Source organism: Amblyomma mixtum, chromosome 6, assembly GCF_055824585.1.
Source record: "Amblyomma mixtum isolate Tamu chromosome 6, ASM5582458v1, whole genome shotgun sequence".
Lineage (NCBI taxonomy): Eukaryota > Metazoa > Arthropoda > Arachnida > Ixodida > Ixodidae > Amblyomma > Amblyomma mixtum.
In genome coordinates this window covers 51,135,643-51,163,569 of record NC_143017.1, presented here as the reverse complement: position 1 = coordinate 51,163,569, position 27,927 = coordinate 51,135,643, and the positions used below count along the sequence as shown (strand labels likewise).

The 27,927-nt window shown below is 51.9% G+C and overlaps 1 protein-coding gene and 1 pseudogene across 5 annotated transcripts in view; both read right to left on the bottom strand.

The window, feature by feature from the left end:
- fra (neogenin protein frazzled) overlaps positions 1-21,533 on the bottom strand; it is a 504,200-nt gene extending 482,667 nt beyond the window's left edge. For all 5 annotated transcript variants that reach the window (XM_089547899.1, XM_089547903.1, XM_089547901.1 and 2 more), the window contains exon 1: positions 21,189-21,533. In XM_089547899.1, coding sequence (XP_089404025.1) covers positions 21,189-21,279 — 91 coding nt within the window. In that variant the 5' untranslated portion in view covers positions 21,280-21,533. The remainder of the gene's footprint in view (positions 1-21,188) is intronic.
- LOC149339083 (E3 SUMO-protein ligase PIAS3 pseudogene) lies at positions 7,795-8,895 on the bottom strand (annotated as a pseudogene).
- Positions 21,534-27,927: the final 6,394 nt, after the last annotated feature.

The following is a 27,927-nucleotide window of genomic DNA, read 5'->3' as shown; positions in this document are numbered from 1 at the left end:
TTGGCTACTTCGCCTCTACACCAACACGGTACTGTGCCCGGCAGTGCTCAAACATTTCAATTCGGCCTTTTCGGGCGAGTGTCCACACTGTGGGGAAGTGTTTGCGGACGCGTATCACATGGTGTGGGCATGCCCTGCCAATCCTGCTTTCCCACCCCACCCCCACCCCACCCGAGAGGACTGGGAGGCTGCCCTGCTCGGCTGCTCAACTCTCCAGGACCAACGAGCCCTGGTGACAAGAGCCCGGGCCGCCGCGGAGGCCACAGGGGTCCCGGACTAGGGATCCCTCCTAGTGATTGTGAGGGCCGGGCCCTTCAGGCACGGTCCAAGCAATACCTCTCTTGTATATAGTATAAATAAATGTTTTACACCACCACCACCACCACCGAGCCCGTGCAGTGCACTAGTCTGTACCACATGGTAGAGATAACAGAGACAAAAAAAAGGGACACAAGAAGAAAATAAGAAGCCAGCCTTTTGGCACACAAAACAAAGTTTATACAACGGTTGCAATCAGTTGAGCCGTTTGTAGACGCGGGTTCGATCCCGGCCGCGGCGGCTAGAATTTCTTTGGAGGAGAAATTCTAGAGGCCCGTGTACTGTGCGATGTCAGTGCACGTTAAAGGGTCAGTCTACTGAATTTTATCGACCATATTTTCTTTGCGGCAACCGATAGCTCTTTACTCAAATTACCGTTTAGCCAGCTGTGGTGCCAAGGAGTGCGGTAGAACATTTTAAAATAGAATTTATTAATGTGGGAACACATCTGTATGAGATGGTAGTCTCATCTGGCAACCATCTGGATTTCCGACGCGCGGCGACAAACATGGCGGCGCCCGTCGAAGCTGGACCTCTCGCTTCGGACTGAATTCTCGTTGTTGCTGCCTTTTTCAGTGCGTTCGCTGGCCATAAATGGGGCGCCTGTCTTTCGCTTCGTCTCATCTCTCCTATAAGAAAACATATAAGAGATAAATTTGCTTTATTTTAATAATTAGAGTGACGATTCTGCCGCTCCTAGGCTTAAGTGGAGAGTCGGTTTGTTTACAGCAATGGTTCCCGTCCTGACGACCAGATGGCGCCACTATAGGCTGAGTTTATTTTTGCGTCTTTGCTAGCATACGGTGAACTAAAAGTGGGAATGTGCCTGCGTTTTGCGTACGTGTAACTATAAATATTCATGTGACTTACAGAAAAAGCGAGCGGTACGCCTTCTACAGTTTACTAGAACAAAACGTGCGTTTCTCTGACATTGGGGCATACAAATGGTACGTAGTATATTCACTTATGCTTCTACAAAAAAGACTACCACTTTCTTGAACAAAATGAACGTTTGGGGTCGCCATCATGCATTTTTACGCGACTTTTAACGCCGAAATAAAATATAAATTCCTGCCTAAACCGAGCGCAGATCCCTCGTTATTGATGTTACAGGGTGCCAACTACCAGAATATGCCATCATTTATACACTCATCTCGGTGAGTAGACTGACCCTTTAAAGAACCCCAGGTGGTGGAAATCTCCGGAGCCCTCCACTACGCCGTCTCTCATAGCCTTAGTCGCTTTGGGACGTTAAACCCCCATAAACCAAACCAAACCAGTATGAAACCACAATTATTACAAAATCTACTCCACCTTGGGGGATTCCCCTAAAGGTTTGACCAGTATGAAACCAGTGCCCCTTCCCCATTTCCTCGGGCTGTGAGGTGCCACATCATACAAGGTGAATGACGAGAGGCGCTCGACACACACGTGGTCGAGAGCCTTTAGCCTATAGGACAAGCGATTATTCATATACTCTCATCTGAATGCATTTCGATATACGCAGAGTACGAAGCAAACGCAAATGACCAAATTTCCTGACACGTGATCACTTTCGTTACACAGCCTACAGCAACAAAAACTTCATTTCAAAATCCTTCAGCCATCTTTCACGGGTCGCCACGACTGATCACTCCTTCACAACGCACTCATTTACACAAGATCGCTTTTACGCGCGGGCTTCACGGAAGGCAGAGCGGTTTGTCTCTTCCTGCAGCTCGTTTCTTTTTAACCATTTCATAACGTTTTTTGTTTTGTTTTTTAATCTTCACGTAAAAAGCTTTCAGTACGCGTGCGCAGCAAACAAATGAGAAATGAGCTGTAAAGTGAGCGGCAGGAACAAACGGGCGCGCAAACTCGGCAGGTGAAACTTTTACGGCCCCCGGGAGGAGAATTGGCGAAGCGGACATTTCGGCGACCGCAGCTATGCGGCTATATGTATAGGCTCGACCTAGGCACCGCGGGGGCGGCTGTCTCCCGGGGCCGATGAGCAAGCACGCCGACACTGGCGTAGCAGCAGCAGCAGTTCCAATCCTTCCGTTCTGCTCGCCTGGCATTTGGGTTTCCGCAGCGCGCGTGAAGCGAAATAAGGAGAACCCCGGGGTAAGCGAGCTTGTCTCAGCGTGGAACCGCGCGAGGCGACGTTGATGAATGGATCGCGGGCCGCGCCGCAGTCGCCGCAGCCGGGGACTCCTCCGCTCCCTCCGAAGAAGGCTCGCCCGTCTTCCAGGCAAAACCACGACACAGCCGAGGCAGACACAAGGCGGGGCAAACTCGAGCAACGGCAAACGATGAGCAAACGGTGGTTTGGTTTGGTTTCGTTTATGGGGTTTAACGTCCCAAAGTGACTAAGCCTATGAGAGACGCCGTAGTGGAGGGCTCCGGAAATTTCGACCACCTGGGGTTCTTTAACGTGCATTGACATCACACAGCACACGGGCCTCTAGAATTTCGTCTCCATGGAAATTCCAGCCGCCGCGGCCGGGATCGAACCCGCGTCTTTCGGGTCAGCAGCCGAGCACCATAACCACTGAGCCACCGCGGCGGCCAATGAGCAAACGAACGGTGAACGTTTACTTTACAGTCGGATACAACTCAAGAACGAAGCGGCTTTTTTACCGCCAAACGACCCCACTTCCAGCCAATGGCGTCGGGCGGCGCTCACGAACTTGCTAGCGTGACTATGCAGGGAGGGAACCACCCCCACTATGGAAGGAGGGGTTAGTCTTTCATCTTTTCACTTCCTGTATTGTTACGCTAGCAGGGAAATGAGAATCGGCCGACGCCATTGGCTGGAGGGGGTCCTTTGACGGGGAAAAGCCGCTTCATTCTTGAGTTGTATCTATAGCATAAGACAAGAGGCTTCGATGGCGAAGGGTCATTTTGCCGCTCCTCGAGCGCCGTTAGAAGCACCAGAGGTGACCGCTTGAAAAAAAAAAACGCACTGCGCTACACGCGCAAGTACAACAAAATACACCTTGCGGGTCCCCTTTCCAGTTTGCACGACCCGCCCACGGTTCTCATGTACAGGGGTAAATATATGCGAACGAGTTTGGTTTATGGTTTGTGGTGGTTTACCGTCCCAAAGCGACTCAGGATATGAGGGATGCCGTAGTGGAGGGCTCCGGAAATTTCGACCATCTGGGGTTCTTTAACGTGCACTGACATCGCACAGTACACGGGCCTCTAGAATCTCGCCACCATCGAAATTCGACCGCCGCGGACGGGATCGAACCCGTTTTGCGAACGAGTGAACGACCAGCATTACGCTGTGGCAGTAGGATGTTCTCCCCGGATAGGGGAGTTCGGATGGCGCAAGCCACTCTTTTAGCAGGACCATTAGAAAAACTTAATTGAAACACGTTCGGCTGCTGATCCCGATGTCGGTGGTTCGGTCCTGGCCGCGGTGGCGGCATTTTGATTGAGGCGGAACGCAAAAGGCGCCCGTGTGACGCGAGATGCATTGCACATTGATGCGGAAGACCTCCACTACGGTGTCTGTCATAGACATAGCCCATGCGTCGCTTCGGGAGGTCTAACCAAACGCACTACCAAAACACGATTCCCAACCCCCATGTCAACCACTGAATGCCACAAGTGCGGTACACTAAGCGGAGGAACCTCTGACAAGCTATAGATCATTATCGGCGTAGAGTCTCCCAGCATGGTCAGGCCGAAAGTTGTACACGGAACAAACCAGGCTGCCTGCTTCCTCTCCGACTTGCTCTGCCCATCCTCCGTGGCCCATCCCAACCGCCGCCGCCAGCAACCCCTTTAACGAAAAAGAAAAATACGCCGCCACCGCCGCGATGCAAAAAGCAAAGTCGGTGCGGGAGCATCGGGGAACATGACCCCGCTGCTAGCTTCCCCGAAGAGAGCGCCGGCTATGTCCGCCGCCTCTTCGGTGCAACGCCCCTCCTCGGGGTTCCAGCGCTGCAAGGGAGACTGCGGGCAGCGTCGCGGGAAAGGGCATGGCAGAGGAGGAGAGCAGGACAGTGCAGTGAGTTGAGGCGTTGAGGTGATCGCAGGGGAGGTATGCGGCTGAGCTGCGACCTGAAACACCGCCGGTTCAACCGAGGGGCGAGACAGCCTTTCCGTCTCATCGTTCGCCGCCGCCATTTCCCTTCCGGCCCCCTGTACCGACGACCCGCCGGTAACAGGAGACGGCTCTGAAGCACCACTTTTCAACCCACCGCGGAGAGAACGGACTCCCCGAAAGTTGACCTCCCGTCTCCGCCTCCCATCGGTGGTGAACCGGCGGCGAAGGGAGCCGGCGCGCCACATCGCCCCCCCCCCCCCCCCCTTCCCCTGTTATTATTTGTTCTTCTTTGCCTCCCACCACCGGTGTTGTCTCGTACCCTCCCGGCCTTGTCTATTTTCATCAATCGCTGGCAGCAGGGCTGTCGGCCGCCGCCCGAGTCTGACCGGCCCTCCAGCCGGTCAGGGCGAGCGGCGGCCGCTCTTCCATCGGCGTGCGCGCCGCCTGTTGGGCCCCCTCTCAAACTCGGCCGCGCGTGAAAGCTCGCACACGGCAGGGACGACAGCCTGTCAATGTCCGCAGGACCCTGTCTCCGCAGCGCCGCTTGCCTGCAGCGCCGGGAAAGCCGCTACACGTACTTCGAAAGAGAGAGACGATGAGGAGACGGCGGTCCGTCTCGCCGGACGAACTTTACAATAACATATCGTTGACTTGTTTCTGTTACCGTTAAGACGGCTGGGCTGGGGATTTACCTGCCTGCCTGCCTAGCCCGGTAAACGGTAAAGTGAACACAGTAACTGTTGTATCTGTAGAGCAGGGGCCGATAGGGGTTTACTCAGAGAAAGGGGGCAGCTCCCCGCTGCCTGAAATTGCCGTGGTAGCAGCCTAGCACACAGAAACCGGAACCCAGGAGCACAAGAGCACACTTCTTCGTCGTCGCCAAGTGCCAAAGATGGCACCTGGCGGGATATAACAGTAACGATAAGCTATAATTCTCTGACGCCAATGTGGCCTCTAGGTGAGCCCAAAACGGTACTGCGTGACAAAACGTGACGGACGTGTGACCGTGCTCGACAGTCATCATCGAAGCCAAACTAAAGCGTTAGCTGCTGATAGCTCTTAAGCGGGTTTTATGCCGTCATTGCCATCTGCACCGCAAGGAGCAGCACAGTTATTTGTCCTGCTCATTGGTCAGTACGCTGTGATGTCACGTGTGACCTCGCTACGCCAGGTCAAGGCAACGAAGATAATTCCAACTCCCTCCCTCATACTTCAGCCACTTCCCCAAAAATAAACGCTCGAGCCGCCACGGTGGATCAGTGGTTAGGAGCTCAGCCACTGACCCGAAAGACGCGCGTTCGATCCGCCCCGCGGCGGTCCAATTTCGACGGAGGCGAAATTCTAGAGGCCCGTGTTCTGTGCGATGTCAGTGCACGTTAAAGAACCCCAGAGGCCGAAATTTCCGGAGCCCTCCACTACGGCGTCCCTCATAGCATGAGTCGCGTTGGGACGTCAAACCGCATAAATCAAACCAAAAATAAATCCTGCTTTCTGAAATTCAATTCTATTGCGTCAACTAACATAGCGTGACGGACTCCACCCGTCTTGTGGATTTTTTTTTTTTTTAACGGGCTGCAACACACAGGTGACAGATGTCCAAGAAAGACCAACAGCTCATTGACAAACTACACCCCTCCACAAAAGAAAATGCTTGGCGTCCAAGGAAACCTCGTCCGTAGGTTCAACTGCTACATGAAAGGACGCGTTGGTTGTTCCTGTGGATGCAGCAGGGATCGTTAGGACACGAAAAGCGCTATCGCTTCCAATGAAGCTGGATGCAGAGATCTGGATTTAGCCTTCACTGAGCCGCAGTAAACTCATTCCTCCCCGTACAGCGTGCGCGGAGACGGCAACTGAACTTTTTAACGCGTTTGAACAAGTACAGAACCGAAGTTTCAGCCAACAAGCGCACAACCGCCGCAAAGAGAGAGAGAGAGAGAGAGAGAAAACTTTTAATAGAGAATGTAATAAATTTAGAGTAGCGTGGAAAAATTATTTTGAAATTTGAACAAACTGTACCCAGGAAGGCAAGGGTCAGAGCGAAAGAAAACAGCGCTTGCGGTGTTTTTTTTTTTTTTCGATCTGTCCCTTGTCTTCTTGTTGCGCTATACAGTCTTCGAAATCTCAACCATAGTCGGATACAGCTCTGGAACGAACGCCAAATGCCCCTCAAGGAGTCGCGCGCGTTGACCGGTTCTCATGATGTCGCGGTTAATATCTCAGCGTAACACGCGAATGGCATGCGATTCCGTGAAATGGCATTAACCGCCACGTCAGGATAATCAGTCCACGATATTGGCTGAAGCTTCATCCTTTGAGGGGTATCTGCCGCGGCGTTCTTTAGTTGCATCCGCCAATAGTCGATAAATCATATTCGCGAAAACATAGCGCGAAAGAAAGTGGAAACAAAAATGGGACAAACATGGCTCCTGAAGGACATCTTTAATGCCACCAGCTGCTATCAGCTGATTAATTTTGCGCTTCAATCGATATTCCAACTCAAACTGAACTGCGACAAAGGTGCTCAATTTCGCACTTCCTATCTTGCTCCCACGACACATCCATTTCCTTGCAGCTCTCGCTAACAAGACCGACAAACAGACCACTCAGGCACGAAGTGTAATCAGTATTCCAAGCCGCGTCGAGTCGTGTGTACTCGAGTGTTTGCAATGTCCTCGGCTTGAATAGTCATCGTATACGCCACTGATATGCCCTCTAGTAACGGCTGCACGAACCACAGAGGCGGTTGTATTAACGCGAGGAACGACAGTTCTGCCCACAAGATGCACGAGCAGGTCCGCGAGCGCTGCACGGAACTGGGTAAACGTATACCGGGCGTCCCCTTTGAAGTGAGCCGAGTGGCGCAGCCGCGCAGGCATTCTTCCGAGACTGGTTTCGTCGGCTGTGCTCTTCGCCGCGTCCACCTTGCTTGGCGAGGTTTGCATAAGAACGTGGACGGAACGGCGGCACCGGACGAGCGTGCGATCTGTACACGCTCTTCGACGTTCGCCGAGGAGCAAACCGAGTTGCGCGGCAGACTGGCAGAACTCAAATATCCGCAAAAATATGGCAGGCGCACATTTAATAGCTATGCAGAACGGCGTGCCAGATTCCACAACATGCCTACAGCTAGCACAGTTCCATTAACCATTAAAGGAAAGCGAAAGTCAAAAGACGATAAGAGCGGGACGGTGACTCTGTTGCCATTTGTTCGCCATCGCCATTGCGATCAGTTTCCCCTCTGCCTCTTATCACGTTATGAATCACGTTATCGATTTACAGCTCGTCAGGCCCTTGAATGGTGTCACGAAGGCGAGAGGGGTTACTGCTGCATATCTGTCCAAGGCGGCATGTCCCAAGACCAGCGCAACGCGATGAGCTATGCAGACGCCAGTCCGACGCGGGCCCCGAGCCGTTGCAATTGGCGAGAAAGTTCTTCAACGCCTCAACGAGACGGTGCCGCTGTCCTCGTCGTCATCGAGTTCTGTCAGGTCGACGACCTCTACCCGAGGCCGCTTACGTGGTCTCTCGCATAGCTCGTTTGACGACGACGACGTCGGGGCTGAGCATCGAAAGGCGGGAAGCCCTGAGGAGGAACTGGCACCTTTGGCGGGCACTTTCTCTTCCTTGGGCGCCAGAGAGGACCAGGAGCCGTCTTCGTGGAAGAGAACCATGCCGCAGTCACTGGGTGTCTTCGCGAGGATCTCCGCGAACAGCATGTCGACGACCAGCGACGAAAAGGGGGCCAGCCTTCCGCACACGGGGCACGTCCACGACGGCGTCTTCTCGTTCATTCTCAGGTAGTGGGTGGCGTCGAAGCATTCCAAGTGCGTGCAGTCCGTCCCCCGACACGGTACGCCCATTCGCGTCCTTCCCAGCGGACACGCGAGGCTCATGCGAAAGCTCGATATCACAACGTCCGAGCACGGCTGGCACCGCAGCTTCTCCTTGACCATCGCCCTGGTCTCGTCCGCACTCTGCGCCCCTCTCTGCTCCAGTCGGCGCAGAAGCGCCGCTGCTGTCTGCTTCCTCACCAGGAACACGGCCGCGGCATACGGCTGAGACGACATAGTCAGCCACCTCACCGACACCCGGTTAAACACTGCCGCGGAAAGGATGCACATGGAAACGATGTTGATGGGCAAGCGCAGCATCCCGCCATTCGCCCCGAGCCTCCGCGTAGGAATGGGCGGTGGCAGCGGACAGCCCCTGCCGTTGACAAGCACGTACAGGGGTTCGGGATAGCTGTCCTCCTGCTCGCCGCTCGTGTCCAGCAGACAGAACCGAAGGTGTACCTGCACGCTGGGCGCTGACTCTGGGCCCGAGTGCTTCGAAGCGGAGATCTCGTGCACCTGCTGGGGCGTCAACTGGAACCTGAGAGACCTGACCTTCCATCCCCTCGGACCCCCGTTGGACGGGAGGGAGATGGGCCGGTGAACTTGGGCCAGCACGTCGTAGAAGGGCAGCGCTGTGAAGCGCACGTCCGGGTGCACCGGGCACGGCCTTCTGCGCGAGGTGGTCCCGCCCTCGGAATCCATCGGAGGTCGGCTGGCAGCAGGCGCGTCTTTGTCGTCCTCGTCTTCGCACCGGGACAGCGGTGCCCGTGCAGCCTCCGCGTGACGACACTTTTCTCCTCCTCATCGCGAAGCCACCAATGGGAATGTTTGCTCCGCCGTTCAAAATTTTCTTCTGGAATCAAAACGTCTACCATCATAAGCTTTCGTAATGCCCATTTTGTCCATTAATTTTGGTCTTCTCCTTTTGCTATTCCAATGTGTTTTTTTTTTGCTACCTCACAAATGTAAGCTTATCAGACCCCCTTACCACTCTCAAACACCTTTGTCACGGAACATGAGTTGCTCAAATTTTTTAGATCATCCCATATTTTCCGCATGAAATTTGCAAACCTGGTAGTCACCGTCTGGTCATGGCCAATTCCCCTTGTGGGTATGTGCCATTCCATGAGGCCAACAACAACAATCAACGAGGAGCGCCGTCTCAACAAGGACTCCACCCGCTGCACAAGCCGAGACGTATGGCAGCCACGTAGTAAATAATGCAATGGAACGAGGATAGAGGGCTACCTCGGTCGTAAAAACTGCGGAGGGCGCTTAAGGCTACTCAAGTGATTTTAACGCGAAAAGGTTTATCTTTTTTTCTTTTTATTTTGTATTTATTGTTTATTTTTTCTCATCCTTTCGAGTGGCCCACCTACTCATTAGCACAAAGTCGCAAGACAACGCAGGTTCTGGTAAGCACCGAGACGCGAGACCGTCAACGGGCCTTTTCTTTCCTTAAAAACCAAACACCAGATGGCGTCTCGGCTGCGTCGAAGCGCAGCCCCCGCAGTCCGGATCTGAACCCGCGTCCATGGGCTCAGCAGCCGAACGCCATAACCAGTGAACCACCGCCATGGGTTGGTTGGCGCTCAGAGCACGACGCCGAAGGACGAGGGGTAAGCGCCACAGAGACGACTGCCACGGAAATGAGCGGGTACTGGGCCACGGAGGATTAGTAGGTAATTTATCGAATTCTTAATTACATAAATTAGTTACTTGACCAATTAAATTATTTATAAATGAGTACGTTGGTGTGCTTACTAGACGGCCTAGCAACGGGACCCACGTCTTCGGATGTGGTTGAACCGAGGTTAGAGCGAAAACACGAATTGCAAACGGCAAAAGCATGAAGAAACGAACACACAGCAACATATATATAGTGATCGGCAGCAAGAGAAATGCTTGGCATTACTGCACCTAAGCAGACTCAAGAGCTCCCCTGGAATTTGTTTTTTAAATATCTTGTCATCCCACTGTCACTGGCTCTTTTGCAGGCAGGGACTTATTATTTTTATTTCCTTTTCGGTTGCTCCAACCTATTCTTTGTCTTCTAGAAGTGTGTGATGAGAGGCTAATTGGTAAGGCATTACCAACGGTGCGGAAAAATGTGTTAGCGAGGCATCAATTCAGGAAGAACTTGACTTTTTGGGTTGATAAGATTGTGTACTTTGTGTACTTTTGCTTTGGGCGTTAAGTTTGATTGCGCATGCGTTGCTCTTGAAGGAAGGTCGTTTTTCGTCAAATAAATGAGTTGTTAGTCTACGCTCGTCCTGTCTGCATCTTTTCTGTGTCCTGTCTCCTGCGTAGTTTTATGTCTTCAGAACTATTCTTTGTCACTGGCTCTTGGCTAAGATCAAAGTGTAATTAATGTATGTCACTAGGTGCAGCCCGTTGTGTCTTAGGCGGGGCGGGCTGGGCAATATTATTTTTCTTTCTTTTTCTCTGCCCGCACTAATATATGTCACTAGGTGCGCTGAAGTAGTCGAAACCATAACTAGCCGAAGTTTCCGACCCGTGGCTGCGCCAGGGAGAGTTTGACCCCACTCATCCCGCACGTGCCTATTCTTCAGCTGGGCGGAGATTCAAATACCCATCACCCCACACGTCATTAACACAGCACGAGGCGGTCTGCTGGCGGAGACTGCAAGCAGGGACTTTCCACAATTTATACATACTACATAAGATGTTCCCTGCACAATACAGGGACACATGTCCGTGGTGCGGAGCAACCCCCACGCTATATCACATCACATGGGAATGCGAACGTAACAGAGCATTTCACAAACTAAATGACCCGAATGCGGAACAATGGGAGGGCCTGCTGACCAGCAGCGAGCTCACGGCCCAAAGGGCACTGGTGCAGCACGCCTGCGAAGCAGCAAGACTCAGCGGTGCCCTGGAATAGGGGCGCCGACCTTGTGAAGAGGCCGAAGACATGAAGACATCGGCCCACCGCTAAAACCTGATTTTTGGAGCATTAAATGTTTTTCACTCACTCACTCAGCTATAGACCCCTGCGTCCATAATGCGCATATTCGCCACCAGGGTGGGACAGCAGCAATCACACGTGGCCGCTGCGGCTTCGCCTTCGCGCCGGACCGCGCAAAACGCCAGCGTCAACGGAATGCGTGGCGGGAAACGCGAGCAAGACGGAGCGCAAATGCCCGCGTGCCTTTCCTCCCTTCCATCGTTTCTCTCCCTCTCTCCCCGTCTGCTTTCTAACTTGGTCCCGAGCCCTTCCTACCCTGCAGAAGCACCGTGCACCACTCCGTTTCTGTGTGGCGAAAAAGTTATAAAATAACGCTGAGACGAGGTGAGGTAAACGGGCTGGAGGGGGAGGGGGGGGGGGGGGGGCGAAAGCAAACCAGGACCCCGCTTACAGGCTGCAGCAGAAACTATACTGCACCTCCTGAGCAACAGCAGGCGAAGCAAAATAAGGCCCTCGGCACACTGAGGCGGCGCCACTGTCGCCGGCCCAACAGCAAACAGCGCGCCGCCGGGCCGGGCAGACAAATCGAATGCGCCGAGCAGAGAGAAAGGGAAGCCGCGAACGCGCGGGTACACCTTGCGCCGCTTCTCTTCGACCGCGCACAGTCGTCCGAGCAGCACGCTGGCGAAGAGAATTATGAGTAACTGCATGCGTGACCCGGCCACTCCATTGCTCTGCTTTGCTTGCACGAGGAAAAGGAGGGAGTGTAAGAGAAAGAAAGGACGGCGATTTCATGACATGGACTTTAAGTACCGACTACATACAAACAGTCCGTACCCTGGTACGCGAAGAGGAAACTAAGGAACGGCACCACGGGGGCACACAGCTTTGGTTCTGATTTAGTGGCTGAGCCGGAGGCACATTATGTATACGTTATCGAAATTGCTCGGCACATACGAGAAGAAAAAAATAGTGGCAGGATTTTAAAGTTAATGCGAGTAGACGTGCGAAAGCATGCGTTTAGCCTGGTTGGCTCATGGTTTGGGTTTGTTTGGTCGTCGGCACGTCTGGTGGCGATATTAGTTCGATAGTAGTATTAGTTCATGATGACGACGACGTGAAATGCACAGCGCGAGAGTGTGCCGCGAGAATGTGTGTTGACAGCTCCCGAAAACTCGAGGAACACGAGCCGTTCCCTACAATTTTTTATTCCATCCCATATTACAGAAGTACGCTTTCACTGGGTCCCTGGGCACTGTGGCATTGCTTCTAATGAGAGGGCTGATTTTTTAGCGAAGTCCGCCCTTGGTGGACCTATTGTCCCGTTTGTCTCAAATACTGTCTACTCGACTACATAGCATGCTTTCATCGATTTCAGCGTCGCCGGTCCCTGAGCCATGAGCCTCTCCTTGCTGCAGCGGATTTTCAACACCTGGCATTTCCTTGGAGTGTGCGGATGTGCAGTTCGAGGCAATGTGAGGTGTCCATGACCCTTCTGCGCTGCAGAATACCGCAGCAAAATCTTTATTTACGTCCATCGTGGTTATCTATGACCAACCTGTGTGAGTCTTGTGGCGAAATTGATTCCACAGATCACTATGTTTCCTCTCCTTCCGGCGGTTCGCTGCTCTCCGTAGAATTCACTTGGAGATCCCCCTCGCTCGACTCGGGCTTCCTCTATCTATTTCGCATCTCATCTCCTTCGGGGCAAGCGCCAAGGATTATGCCCTGAAACCAGTGTGCGATTATATCCATGAGTATATAAATTACATGAGGTAGATTCCTCTGCTAGAATGAGAATTCATTGATTTTTCTTTTTCGTATTTTCTGTACAAATTATGGTTTAAATCCCAAAATTATCCAACTACTCCACTCATTGCACAAGAGTGCGTTTGTATCCGCTATGCACCTGTCAATCCCTCGCCGTGGGCATATATGCCGTTAAGCCTGAGGACATCATCATCATCATCGTCGTCGCAGCTTAACGAGAGGCGTGATCGGGATGCAGCGATAGCGTAGCGCTGTCGTGCAGTTGGCAGCGAAGCTCATCCGTTCGCGCCGCCGCTGGTTCAAATCTCAGTCGCAGCAATATTTACCTTATTTATTTATTTATTTATTTATTTACGGTTTGGTTAAGATCACCCTCAAGGTCAAGCTTCACATTCTCGGTGAGCCGGTTGCACCTCATGAAGTAGTGTTCTCGCTTCAAAAATACACGACCCTCAATTGATACCCGTGCCACACGCGCACAAGAAATGGCAGTAAATGCTTAAGGCCTTAAGTTTGTTAATGCCATTATTTTCGGAGTTGGTGCTACACGTCCACTTTTAATGCCATTATCGAAAGTGACGATGACGATAACGCTTGCAAGGTAGTCAAAAGTTTCATCTGAATATAAACATTCCTAATGAGCAGAATATATCGGGAATGATGTTCAAATGTAATGTAAAAACGATTTTCCAGAAAATACGGCTGTTCCTGCTTTACAAGTCGAAAAAGTAGCCATAAACTGGCATGTCAGCACATAAGTCGAGAGTACCTGTCAATAAGGCTGGTTAAAATGGCGCTCTTCGCATCGAAAATGCGGTTTAGGTGCCTCACCTGGCTGAAAGTTAAGAATTAACCATTTTATAGTGGGCTAGGCAGTTGTAACTGACAAAGCTGCATGCTTTTCTGCGTGTGGAATGGGAACGAGAGTACACATTGCACGGGCGAATGAGTTGTGGCGAACTCAGTAGGTCGCGAATGGCAGTAAGGCTAATGCCATTAAATTTATGCGTGTGGCACCGCACGAATGCCATTAAAACTTAAGGCAGTAAGCACTTAATGGCATTAAATCTGTCCGTGTGGCACGGGTATAACAGGCCTTGTGCGCTCTTCGACACCTGAACTAACGGCCCGAGTCTCTCCACAGTGTCCACGCGTTTCTACCAGAAAGTCTTCCTTATGATAGTTTTTTTCGTGGCTCATGCGAGATTTTCCCTGCGTTTCGCCTTCCTGCGCCAGGGCGAGGGTTGCTGTGTTAGCGGTGTGCTCACCACAGTTTCCGAGTAGGAAGGGAGCGTCTGCTCGCTGGACCCGTTTTTCTCCGTGAGTAAATTTGCTCAACGAGCAAACTGATCGAGGAGCTTTACAGGGAATAACATGACGAGCCACTCACCTGATGACGAATTCACCTTTAGCATGCTTTACGCTGTGCTGACAAGAAAAGTTACGTTGTCCGTTTCGTCCGAACCAGAAAGTTCTCACATCAAAACAGATTGTTTTCGGAGTTAGACCTCCATAAACCTTTCTCGCTGTTCGGTCACCACACTGCTGCCCTGATCAACCAGAGGGACAAGACATATCTGCTACACGACGGTATACCGAGCGCATGCCGCAAACATCTGCGGACCCCCCCCCCCCCCCCCCCCGAAAAAAAAAAAGTAATAAAGCGGCATACGGTCTCTGCTCTTCCGCGACACGCAAGAATTAGGGTTCACCGCACCGTCCATCTCCAGCGGGCTTTCTGCAGAAGTATACACACGGAGGAGCGCGCCTCTATATCGGGCCGACTCTTTGCGGCCAGTTTAGAGAGAGCCATAAGGCCGCCGAGACGGGCTGAAATGGATCGTGTTTACAAGTATACACACGGAGGAGCGCGCCTCTATATCGGGCCGACTCTTTGCGGCCAGTTTAGAGAGAGCCATAAGGCCGCCGAGACGGGCTGAAATGGATCGTGTTTACTTACTTGCTCGCCTCAGCCGCCCATTAGGGCACACTGCTGCTGTACAGGGGTGTTTCCGCCTCGCCTTTACGTTCACGGCGTCTTTCGCGTCCACCCAAGTTCCGAGCTGTGCGGCTCGCATACTGATCAGCCCCGGGGGTCACACCCGGCCGCAACACCGAAACCGCCGCACGGCCAGCGCGTGTATCAGCACTCGTGTGCGTGCCTCCTGTACACAGGAGGAGAGACTTCGGGCGTTGAAAAGAAACCGGAATCCGGAGCAGCGCCGCTGCAACCCCGGGGGCGCCCGTCGCGTTGCTGTTGCGGCCGGCTCTGCATGCTGAGTGGCGCGAAGCTGAAACACGGCGCGACCGACCGTTCGCCCATAAATCATGCGCCGGCAGGGCGCGCGCGCGTTAAGCGAAACGCGGCTAACGCTTGGAACGACCGTCCGGCCAGCGATCTCGGGCGGAAAGCCGTATAGGCAACCGCTCGCTTTTTGAATACCGCGAACACTGTATGCTGTGAACGCGCCCAGGCAAAGAAACCTGCAATGGCGCGGCCAGCATAGGCAAGAGCTTTCCAAGCCGAGTTCGTTGCACGCAGTACCGAACCCAGCAGCAGCGGATGTCCCCACAGTCCCCAAAGATGCCGCAACTCATCTCGCAAGCGGTGACTCTCTCCAGCGTAGTCAGTGTAGCAGTTGTAATGCAATGATAAAGATGTAGCTTTTACTTATTTTCAAAAGAGATTAGTATTCCCCTGGGAGAACCGAGAAAGCTCGCGACCATTCTTAGCCAGAAAGGATTCAAAGGAGTACAGGGGTTAGTCCTCAGGGGAATAACTGCATGCGCTGCCGCACCCTTTACTCCCCCCAACAGCAACGAATACTCCCTAAGAAACTATAAGCCAAATGATCACCACTCCTTACGGAGTAAGTGGTTGTCGCCAGAACTATATAGCACTGATTGGTCAAATGTTCAGAGGTATCCCCCACGGTGGAGTAGATTTGTATTAAGATTTGTAGGCGTATGGCTGTTATATAAGTGCTGTTATGGTTAAATGGTACCGTTCTGCCCATTTTTCGCTTCGTGCCTATCTGGTAGCATGACCTTGTCCCTACTTCTGTGCGTCGGTGATTATCTTGGCTTACCGAGCACTGGGCGAGACAATAAAAAAAAAACGACGGTCGATTAGCCTAGTTAGGTCAAATGCGAATTAGGGGCGCTAGCAGTTCGGTTTTCATTTCAGTTCTGGTGTTCAGATACAGTGTACACGTATGGCAGTTGTTCTGATAGCGATAAAATGGGTTAATGTTCATATATGCGAATTGGTCATTCTGTCCATTCATAGGTCCCTGGGAGACTTCCTACCACTCTCGGCGCAGTGGTGCAGCGGTCAAGATGCGCCACTGCCCTTCTATGGTCGGTGGCACTTGGGTTGCTTGGGTTGGGTTGCTACCCAGGCTGCTTTACCCGAGCAGCCTCCCAGGATTAATTTAGCTGCCGCCTGACAACGTGGGCAGGTTACCCACCACTCGGTGGGCGGGTGAGCAGTCTGCCACAAAACTGGCCTAAGAGAAAGAGGCACCAAAAACACAACGGTTAAAACGGCCACTATAAGTTCCAGCGCACTAAAAACCTGCCACATTGGACATCCCGTGACGGAGCACCACACAAGCCCAATCAAGATAGTGAACAGGCAGAGAATGAGGTTACATAATGGCCAGCCAGAAAGACACTGTTCAATGATAAATCCATACAGGCGATTTGTCCGCGAGGGATAGCCTCGTGGACAAATCGCGAGAAAGAGCGCTGTTGCCGTAGCGCCGAGGGCAGCTATATATAGAAACGACGCTTTCGTTATTTTCAATCCGCTGCCACAAGTACGACTGCCGCTACTTTCTACAAGTCCAATTCTTCGTGCACAGAACCAAACCTCACGTGTCCCGGTGTTGAAATTTCGCAACAGCAGCACTATACGGCTGATGCGCCTTCGTGGAATGGTCGTCCTCTGCGTAAGTTCGACCGGCCTTGAAGTCTGAAAAGCCATTTAAGCGCTAGCGTAAACCTTATAGGCCTTCGGGGCAGAATGCTTGCTCTCAAAGTGCCTCTCCGCCACAGTCCTCTCTTTCCCATTTTATTTTCTGCTTGCTTCAAGATCCGACGCACACTCGAAACTCCTTTCTCGAATTCATTACCGCAATCACTGCGCCAATTGCGCAAAATGCACCCAACGACCCCAAAAGTAAGCCTATATACAGAGCGGCCTAAATGTTTCACGTTAACTCCGTAGCGTGCCATCATGTAATATGCTTCTGCACAGCGCCACTAAACATACAACTGGTGATGTTCAGATGAGAGCACCGTGCAGAGCCGGGTATTTTAGATATCACCTCGTGGTTTAAAGTACCGTGGATCTCGTCGCGTATTTTTGTAGCGAAAGCTACATTGGCCATGAACTTGCGATTTCGCTGTGGCGGTGCTCCGAGGAGGCACACAGACCGACCTTGAGCCGTTGCTATAGCAACCGCCGCAGCTCGCGGACGCCGCGCGCTCGCCGCGCCATCTGGCATGTCACACCGCGCGCCTCGCCGCGGAGCCGCCGCTGCCGTTTGGTATGACGTCACACCGCTTGCCTCGTCGTTGCGCTCGCCACCGGTCGCTTCGCCAGCCGAAATGCAACGTAGTTACCGAAATGTCATTAGACGAAACTGCTTTCGCTAAGTACATCCTGGCCTAGCTGAGCTAAGCCACTGCCATTTTTTGTTTCCCTTCCCTATCCTTCCTAACAATGCGCTCGATTTTAGAAATTCCTCAGCGGCAGCGTCCCCCCAACCTTGGTAGCAGCGCGCTTTCCCCCGGCGTGGCGGATGAGCCCGCACCAGGGATCGCCGGCCTAATTGGCGCCAGGAAACGGCTCTGCTGCAGGTTTCGGGTGACAGAGGCCAGACATTCCCACGCTCCTTCATTTCCGCCCTCTCCCTCGTTCGTCGGAAGAAAGAGGCCCAACGCACAACAGACGCACGGGGACCGACGAGAGCACACTACCCTGCCATCGTTACACATCAAAAGGACGCGAGCGCATGCATACATGTACGCGTGCTTACATAAGCCGTCACATTTGTATACACTGTGCTGAAAGCTCTGCAGGGACGATGTCGCTTATTTATATGGCGGTCGCGAGGCGGGTCGCGGAAATGACGGACGATGAAGAAATGTTGCGGTGAAGGAGGCGACCCTGTGTCGCGCATAGTAATGGAGCTTTACGGCACGGAGAACTGCGGCGGGGGAAGGACTCCTAAAAAAGCGACAGGAACCGCCGTATGTTTACTGGCGTCTCGATTACGAAAGGAGCCGATTGTATACTAGTCAGCAAGGCGTCCCCCGTTCGCGCATGCTTCCCGGCGTTTTTGATTTGCTGCCTTGTGATCGGCAGCGCAAGACAATCAAATAAAAGGATATGCCCTCGGTTCGACCGCTGCTGCCGTGAGGAAGTCACTTTGTGCATCTGGAGGGACGCGGGCGATCCGAAGGCCAAGGTTGGACTTCGCGTCGGGATGCGAACAAAGCAACGAGCCGAGAGGCCCGTCCACCAACAGTTTTCACGCGACAAGCTTAGGACAGTTTCTTTTTCCCTTTCTCTCTTTCTATCTTTCTTTCTTTCTTTCTTTCAAAGTACACATGTAATTACATAAAGACACTCAAGGATCCTAAGCCAGAGGCTAGTCGTGGATCCCAAAATCAATATAAAGAAGTCTACCGATGATTCAGTCATTGACGAATGAGGAATAGTCATTGAAGATACAAACCTGGCCCACAATTCGACTCCAGTCAAAGCCGCTACTGAAGCCTAGCTGCAGCCGGAATTTTTACACCGTGCCAGCACCGGTCAGTACGGGTACACGCGCCGATCAAAGGGGCTCCCGACGAAGCGTCCGAGGGAGCGACGCTAATTAACAACGCGGGATGGCACATGATCTTGTGCGCAACGACCGGAAGAGAAAATGATGACGCGCCGGCACACTACGCGGAGACGGACGCAGCGGCCCTTTTGTGCTCCTGTTCGCTTATCGGAAGTCCTCTTACACACAGGCTCCGCCGGCTGACTACTCCCGCCGGCCGCCAGGACCCGGGGCCGAACCGCCGCCTCGGGATGATCGATCACGAGCCAAATGCACCGCGAGCAACCCAGGGCGAAGCAAAAACAAGCCCGCTGGCGCAGAAGCGAAAGTGAAAAAGGTGCGACGCCGAGATGAAGGGTGCATGTACGCCCCTCGGAAGTCGCACTGGCAGTAATAGATAGGGGACCTGTGTGAAGTCCTTCGGAAGCCAGGAGATATCCCCCCCTTCCCCTGGCTCTTCTGTCGTCTTGTTTACTTTTTCTTCTCGTTTTTCTGGCCTCACGTCCACGGAGTAAGCTGTTCTTTCCACAGTAGCCATAGCAAGCAGTGGACCCTCCATTTGAACACGCACACACAAACAAAAATGTTTCTAACGGTTTAACGCACCGGGAAAAGGCAGCAAAAATAACGTTATATAAAAGGAATGCCGGCGATCGAGAGGAAAACGAAGCTGTTCAGCACGTAGCACCGCAAGCCTTCATTTTAATTTTCCTTACCGAATGTGCAATTGGGGCTCAATTTAAAAAAGGACGTTAGGAACGGATGTGAGATGTGAGAGCCAACATTGAAAGGAGTGCAGTTCAGTTACGCGAAGAAACCCGCAGACAAAATTTATTTCACCGTTTGCAAGTTCAAAAAGTCAAATTCAGTTTGCATGGTGTATACAGCAACCGATGAGAAAAACCCAAGACATCTACTCAGATTATCGAGACGAAGACGCTACTCAGACATGAGTTACAACAAAAATAACATATTTCTCTCTGTTTCTCAATTACTATAAGTAAGAAGAAAGCCCTCGTAATGCTGTATTACACAATCCGTCACGTGATACTTAACTAACAGAGTTTGAGGCTATAACAAATATATAAATGAAAAATGTGCGGCGCTTACATTAAATGCGCACATTACTCACAACGTCGCTCATGCAATGAACTAGTAGTCGTCACCTGCGCGGAAAACGCATGCTGTAAAATACTTATGAATGAATGCGCGCGAAAGGGAGCATATGAAAAAGTGGGCAAAATATCTCCATCACCGTTGGCAGATCATCACTTTTTTTTTCTTTCAGTTTTTGATTATGGAATCTACAGTAGCTGGCCCCGGCCCAGCCACGGTATTCGTTGAGGGAGCATCAATGACACAAATAACTCCAGCAGATTCCACTTCGCAAACTTCGGAATGTTTTGGGTGCCTTCATCTTCTTGTGCGTTCATATTTTCTAAATAAATGCTAAAATAGCGGATTTTTTTCAGCAAGACTGGTGCAATAAGATTACGGTGAAGCTGGCTTTACTTACATCTACATTCAAAAAGTTCAGGTTGTCACTCTTACCGCGTCGAAATCATGCGCTCGTCGCGTTGCAGTCACTCCGTGTTACCAACCGTAATGATAGCATGCCGGACGCTCCTCGACGCAGCTAATGTAACCACATTAGTTACATTCTCAACCATGTAACGGGCACAAGCGCATCTGATGTGTCGCCACACAGATAAAAAATCCTTAATAATAAGTACTAGACTAAGGAAACATTCCAGCCATAATTATGTACTCCAACTGCCGCTCATAAAATCCGAAAGGAACAAAATGCCAAGAAAAGCACTGTTGAGTGAGTACTAAACGCGTGTACCTACGACACTTGCTTTGAAACTAGCGTATACATGTCATGTAAAAGAGCATCAATGTGTTCATCACTCGACAAGTTCCGCAGCCGGCTTGTCTATACGCGAAGCGCTCCCCGTCAAGCGATAGACACACTTCATTATGGTCAAGAGAACTCCCGAAGTGACCGCGTTATCACGACAAAAAAGTACAAACAATCGCCTGAGGTACGCGCACGAGCCGCGCCACTCGCGGACAATACCAACGCACGCTTTCGGTCCGGAGGAGAGGAGTGATGCTTCTCCGGATGAGTCAGTCGAGGTGATGCGGAACAAATGCTGCGATGTGCATCTAAAGGCGCTGTGAAGAGGGGTTCCGCCGAGGTGCTAAACGATTGTCACCGTGCCTGCAGACCGAACGCTGAACACAGACGAACGCCAACAGCAACGAAATCCGCCGACAGACGACGGCAACTAAGCCTATTTGAAGAACAGGGACGAGCAGGGAAGTGCCGCTCGCGAAGCGGACCGCATACCGCGACCGTTTGTTTACATCGCCCGCTTAGATTTAACGGGCCTACAGTCCACAGACTTGGCAAGAGTTGTGAGGTAGTTTCGCATTGTCCAAGAACTGACCTTTGACGGTGCTGAAGACGCCGATGAGCACGTAGCAAACGGAGAGCACGAGCCATCGTAAACCACGTTGCTTTCGATGCTGCCGAGCCATCGTGTTATGCCCCGCACAGGATCAAATCCGAGAAAACGCTCATAGGAGATCCCGACTCTTCTCCGAGCCGCGAAGTGTGCGAAGCGAATGCTGCCGCCGCGCACTGTCAGACGATGATCCACTGCGGCCGCATCACATCGCCGCTGAGCAAGGCGTGCGTTTGACAAGCCGAACACCACAGACCCAAACAACTCTCCCGAGCACTCTCTCCGGCCGAATATGGTGGGTCCATGTTGAATTTTTACAGCGCTGTTATGGCAACCGAGTTGGGGACGCCTTCGCGCTCACCGACCAATCGCAAAAAGAGAAGAACACACTGCGCCTCTCGCGTCTGGCACCAACACTAAGCGAAGCTTTCGGTTTCGGAATGGCGAGGTTCTTGTTTCGATTTCGTGGTTCGCGTGGTTCTTCGCAGCGCGCGTCAATTTTCTACGCGCTTTCCGAAAATGATAACCTTACTGAGGAGAATATTCTTGTCACTATTGTAAAATAAAAAGATGTGTGTTCCCTCAGTGCTGGTGTCTCGCATACATTAACACTTTTTGTCATGGAGGAAGGAAACAGCATGTTTTCTCTTCCTCTGTGCTTCTTGCGCTGCATGGATGAACTGTAAAGACAGAGACCACTCTTACGAAAAACTGCGCTTCTATAGGTTGCTAGAGACCGGAAAGCCAACTACAGGCATCACCATCACTGGCCTATTTCGTAAGTAAACTGTGGGCGTCGTCTGCGCCGACATAACGTCGACACAGATTTTTTGCGCGGATCCCAGCAGCTATTATGCACCGCCATCCACTTCAAAGCGGCGACAACCAGTCGCTTTCGATGCGGCCGTCACAAGTATGAATCGTGTGGAGGAAAAATTTTTTAATTCAATTTTTTCATCCATAAAGGTTTCTTTTTTTTTCCGTGTGTGTGCTGCCTGACCGGCGTTAACATCACCAGAAATAACCAGTAAATCATTTTTTTTTTGCAGAAAACAATGATTGGATGGATGCAGTATCATTAGTGTCCCTTTGAATAGCTAGTAAGGTACAAAGCAATTTTCAGTCAGAGGACTGCCTAGTAACCTACTATCAGTGTTGTAGGAGTTACCGAAAAAAAGTAACTAAATACATTACTTGTTACACTAAAAAAAAGAACACGTTACCGCCCTACGTTACCTACAAAAAAAGGTAACGCGTTACCGTTACCGTTGCCGAAAAAAGTATCGCACGTTACTTTGCCGTTACTCTATAGCCATAAATTTTAATCAGTGCGTCTTCGCTGTAAGAACTCAAGATAACAATTTTATGAAGCCCAAACTTCATATAATTCCAACTTCACAAAGCAAACATAGCTCAACTCAACAAATTTACAGTAATCCTGGTGTGCTTCTGCTTACGAAATTAAGCGGAAATTGTGTAGCAATAAATGAATGCTGAAATGTCATAGTTCCGGAAAAAGTATATTTGCGCACATAATTTTTTTTTTTACTTGAACCTGCATAATTAACGCAAAAATGCGAGTGGTTGCGTCAATGTGTACAAGGTCAGCTTCGCTCGCTTAGGAACTCAGTAACCAGAAATGTAGCCGCAGTTGCAGATAGAAACAGCCGGTTGACTGCAATCCCCTTTTCTGTGCTGTACCATTGTACTCTTTCGATGGCTCTTGTTAAGCTAGACGCCTATGGCGCCAGTAGCTAATTTCCCCCTACCGTGTCCGTCTGGAAAGGTCGAGAATGGAGACAGGGCGTCGCGCGCTTCGGGCGCTGTCCAAGGCTGCGGTAAAGACCGCGACCGCCTTGTCGGGGACCAAGGGGTCGGCGACCGTCTCCCATTGAAGAGAGATGACCTGTCAAGTGGGGGTGGGGGACAGTAAGGTCGGCGACTTTTGAAACCCCCGAAGCAGTGGACTTACTGGCGCCTCTGGAGTCGGGCTCTGGCGAGCACTGGGCTCCACCTACTTGTACCTACAGTGCCACTGCAGCGGGATTGGTTGAAATTGGGCGAGAGCGGATTTAATAAAGCTCCGCCCAATTATTGAAGGGTTAAAACCCGCTGCGAACAAAGAGCACGACGAGCGCGCCGAGTCCCAGTCTCGGCCGTTTTCTTACGGCCCTTCTTTTTAAAAGCCCTTTTTTTTAGCCCGCCTTTTTCTCCAAGTTTTTGTATTCGGTCCCGTCTTCAATAAATCAGTTTTGTCTCAAGAAGTTTGGAGTTGCTGCCCCAACCGGCAACGTGTCGCCGGACGAGCTTACGAAGACGTGAAGTGCTTTCGATCAGACCAACCGGCCAACACCGACCTTTTTTTTAACTGCTCTCTTGGGGCCATCTTGCAGTAAACTGGCGACATTCCTGAGTTTACTCAGAAGAGGGAACTGCTTCCACAAAGAATTCGAGAGTGTCGCCTGGGAACGAGACCTTTTGGTTGCAAAACAAGCTTACGGAGAAACTGACTTACAGATTTCTGCAAATGGTCCATTGGTGGCTCGGCATGCGTCCACTCTTTAGAGAGTTGTGTGTGAGAGTGGTTTGGGGGTGAAGACAAGTGTGTGAATGCGTGTTCGTGTTTTTTTTTAGTTGAGTGCGTCGTCAAGGGCAGGTGTTTTTTGGCATGAATGCGAGCCGCATCGAGGGTCGTCGAGAGTACCAGCAGAGTTTGTTCATTTGCAACATCATTTTCGGCGATTTTTTTTTCTGAAAAAGAGGCGGAGGGGAACAATTGAAATAAAAAGTAACTAGTAACGTGACACCTCACGTTACTGAATAATGTTAACGTAAGTACGTTACCCGTTACAGTTCCGAAATGGTAACGAGTACGTTATTAAGTTACCGAAAAAAAAGTAACGCGTTACCAGTAACGCCGTTACTTGTAACGCGTTACCGACAACACTGCTAGCTTGCAGCGCAGTGTACTCATGCACAACTAATCTAGAGATTGTTGTTGTTTGCCTATAGTAACCACGCACTTCAGATAAGAAAACGTCATCTATAGGTAGACCAGCTTTTCGCAGAATTGTGACGCAAAAAAATAACTATTAAACTTAGTTAGGGAACTTTGCGAACAGCCCTCCATCACAATTAACATGTTACGGAATTCTTTATTCTTTAAAGTTTTCTGTTTTAATCTGTGGGGTTAAAATCGGGGAAATAAACACGTTCTCCCCGTTTAAGCACGGCTGAGCCAGTTCAAAACCGCGCTGACCCCACCCCGTGGTCGCGTACGCTACTGAGCGCACGCCGACCACGGCGGGCCGTGCTCTGCGGGAACAAAGGAACGACACACTGGCTGACACAAACAAGGCATTTATTGCTATAGCAACAATAACGCCAGCTAGCAACAAAATACACTGAGGAATCTAGGATGTCCGACTCACCAGCACGGCTACGAGCGAACGTCCGCCCACGGTAGGGCAAAGGGATAAACTCCGAGGTCGAGCGGAACGGGCTCGGCGGGAGTAAGTTCCGGCCGAGGGGCGCCCGTCGACGAAGAGCGAAGCTGCGAGCGAAACGTCCGTTCGCTTCCCGTTGCCGAGGGAGAAGAGACCCCGTAGCTCCCCGCGAGCGCGCAGCAAAACGCCATCCGTGGCGCTGGTGTCGCTGCGACGCGAGCGCCCTCCCTTGTTAGTTACAGTAACCGAACCGAGAGGAGTGCTTTTCGGGGGGGCAGCTAACAACAGTGGGGTGCGTTGAGGGAAAGCGAACGCAGGGGACGAAGGCGTCCCCACATCCCCCCAACCTTAAATAGACCCACGCGCCTGCAAGTTACATGCTATGGAGGAGTCTCCTGGTCTTCATGCACTTGAGGCAGGTCGTGCAGCGGAGGTCACGCCGACAGGGTGCACGCAGTCTTCCGCGGTATTCCGAAGGCGGCGTGAAGGTCTCCGCTGGGACGACTCGCATGGCCCGCGGGCTATGTGCCCGCAGGCCCGCGAAGAGGAGGGCCGGTTGACCACTGCAGGCCAAGATTCCGCAGTAGTCGCCAGGGCAGCAGCAGCCGGAGGTGGCTGCTGTCTGGTCTCGCCACGGCTGCCCCGGATGGATGCGGCGAACAGGATACAGGCCGCTCCGTCGCAGCAGGCGGCGGCGAGACGATGTGCACAGGACAGCAAGCCGCAGTGGCTCCAGATCTGTAAAATTTCCGAAACACACTCCGCATGCCTTTAACGTAGGTCACGGGAGGGGAAACGGCGTACACAAGGGCCTCGTGGCTCAAATGCTCAACTCGCTAGCAAAACGTGTCGGGCGGCTGTGCAATGCAAAGTTCGAGTGAACAAAGCCCTTTCTTGAGTTGAACGAGAATGCTCGGTTCATGCGAGGTTAAAAAAAACGGGTGGCCAGCAAAGTGCGCCCCCTCTCAATACCACGGTCCGGTGGTCGTGTCACTTTTGACAAGGTGCAGGCGGCTATGAATAGCCTTAGGCCTCACTGCCACAGTGAAGGTCGACGACCCCCAACAAAAGAAAGACCCGAAACGGGTTTCGTGCGCGCAGCCGCGAGGAGACATCAGCGTTGTGGGGTGGTCCTCCCCGCTCACTGCACGAAGCAGCTGCTGAGTGATCGGCGCCCACCGTATCGGACGGTGTCGGAACGCCCGGTGCCGAGCTGCAATACCAGCGAGCTCGTTAAGGCACCCGTGGCCCCAGGCCACCCGGCTCCCAGAGCCGCGACTCCCAGAGTCGGAAAAGAGACAGCGAGAAAATATATACAGAAAACTCGGACCACCCACGCGGCTTCCGTACTCACTCGCTTCGGGCTCGGCAACTCCGCGGGCGCTAGGCCTCGCGCTCCCTCGATGCGGACCAAGTGGTTCTTGAAGAAACTCCAGGAAGAAAACTTCACAAAAAAAACATGCTGAGCATGTCGAAAAGTTCAAACATGCTGCAGCGCAATACACCTCGCACTCAAGAAAGCATGCCGCAGGTCCTAGCGATCAAAATTCACTCTAGGCCTAGCACTTGTCAAGTCCGGACAAAGAGCGTTCCTCGAACCGAACTGACAGTCGTCCAATGTTCCAAGAGCAGGCCCCACGTTGGGCGCCAGATGTGGGGTTAAAATCGGGGAAATAAACACGTTCTCCCCGTTTAAGCACGGCTGAGCCAGTTCAAAACCGCGCTGACCCCACCCCGTGGTCGCGTACGCTACTGAGCGCACGCCGACCACGGCGGGCCGTGCTCTGCGGGAACAAAGGAACGACACACTGGCTGACACAAACAAGGCATTTATTGCTATAGCAACAATAACGCCAGCTAGCAACAAAATACACTGAGGAATCTAGGATGTCCGACTCACCAGCACGGCTACGAGCGAACGTCCGCCCACGGTAGGGCAAAGGGATAAACTCCGAGGTCGAGCGGAACGGGCTCGGCGGGAGTAAGTTCCGGCCGAGGGGCGCCCGTCGACGAAGAGCGAAGCTGCGAGCGAAACGTCCGTTCGCTTCCCGTTGCCGAGGGAGAAGAGACCCCGTAGCTCCCCGCGAGCGCGCAGCAAAACGCCATCCGTGGCGCTGGTGTCGCTGCGACGCGAGCGCCCTCCCTTGTTAGTTACAGTAACCGAACCGAGAGGAGTGCTTTTCGGGGGGGCAGCTAACAACAGTGGGGTGCGTTGAGGGAAAGCGAACGCAGGGGACGAAGGCGTCCCCACAAATCGGATAAGAGTCTTAGGTGAACTGAAAATGAAGCCCTGTAGGCTGTGTGAATGAGGAAAATGTTATGTATGTGCATGCTTTTATGCTGGGTGTTTAAATCACTGCATGCTGTTCTTTTCAAGTATAAGATCATTACAAAATTATAGAATTCTGTGATGTTCGTATCAGACAGAAATGATATTTTAATCTTACCTGCATTTTAAATACTACTACAGTTGTAGACAGATCGGAGTGTTAAAAAACTGGCTTCAGTTTTCCTCTCAATTTTCACTAAGCAATTAGGCATTCGACACTTCTTAGGGCAATCTATGAGATGTATATCCTAATTTTGGCTCTGCAGTGTTCTGCATTTGAAACAAAGGAAAAATAAAGAAATGCGCGCTAAAAGATTAATTTGTTACTATTTAAGATTAATACTTTAATACAAGAACCTGTTTTTTATGGAATCTTATATGAATACTTAAAGGTTGGTTTGGTTGATTTATTGGGGTTTAACGTCCCAAAGCGACTCAGGTTATAAGAAACGCCGTAGTGAAGGGCACAGGAAATTTTGACCACCGGACGTTCTTTAACGTGATCTGATATCGCAGAGTACACGGGCCTCTAGAATTTCACCTTCATCGAAATTCAACCGCCGCGGCCGGGATCGAACCCGCGTCTTTCGGGTCAACAACCGAGCGCCGTAACCACGGAGTTTTTGTAATGCACTTTGTAGAAGCTGAGTTATCTATAGTGAAAATTTGAATTTCAGCGTCTTCGTGGATTTCCCTCTCCTCCGGTCACTTTTTGCGCGCTGAAAGGTCGGCGTTCCTCCGCCGGCCCCACCTCCGGGGGCGGAGCTTCCTGACCCGCCGGAGCTACGCAGCTTATTGGCCGCAGCCATGGTAGCTGCCTGACGTCAGAAAGAATCTAACCAATAGCCACCTCCCAATTTGCATGCGCAGGTGCGAGCGACGGAGGAGAGTGCGCGCATGGAAAAGGCGCCTTAAGGGCTCACCAACTTTCGCGCGTGATTGTGGG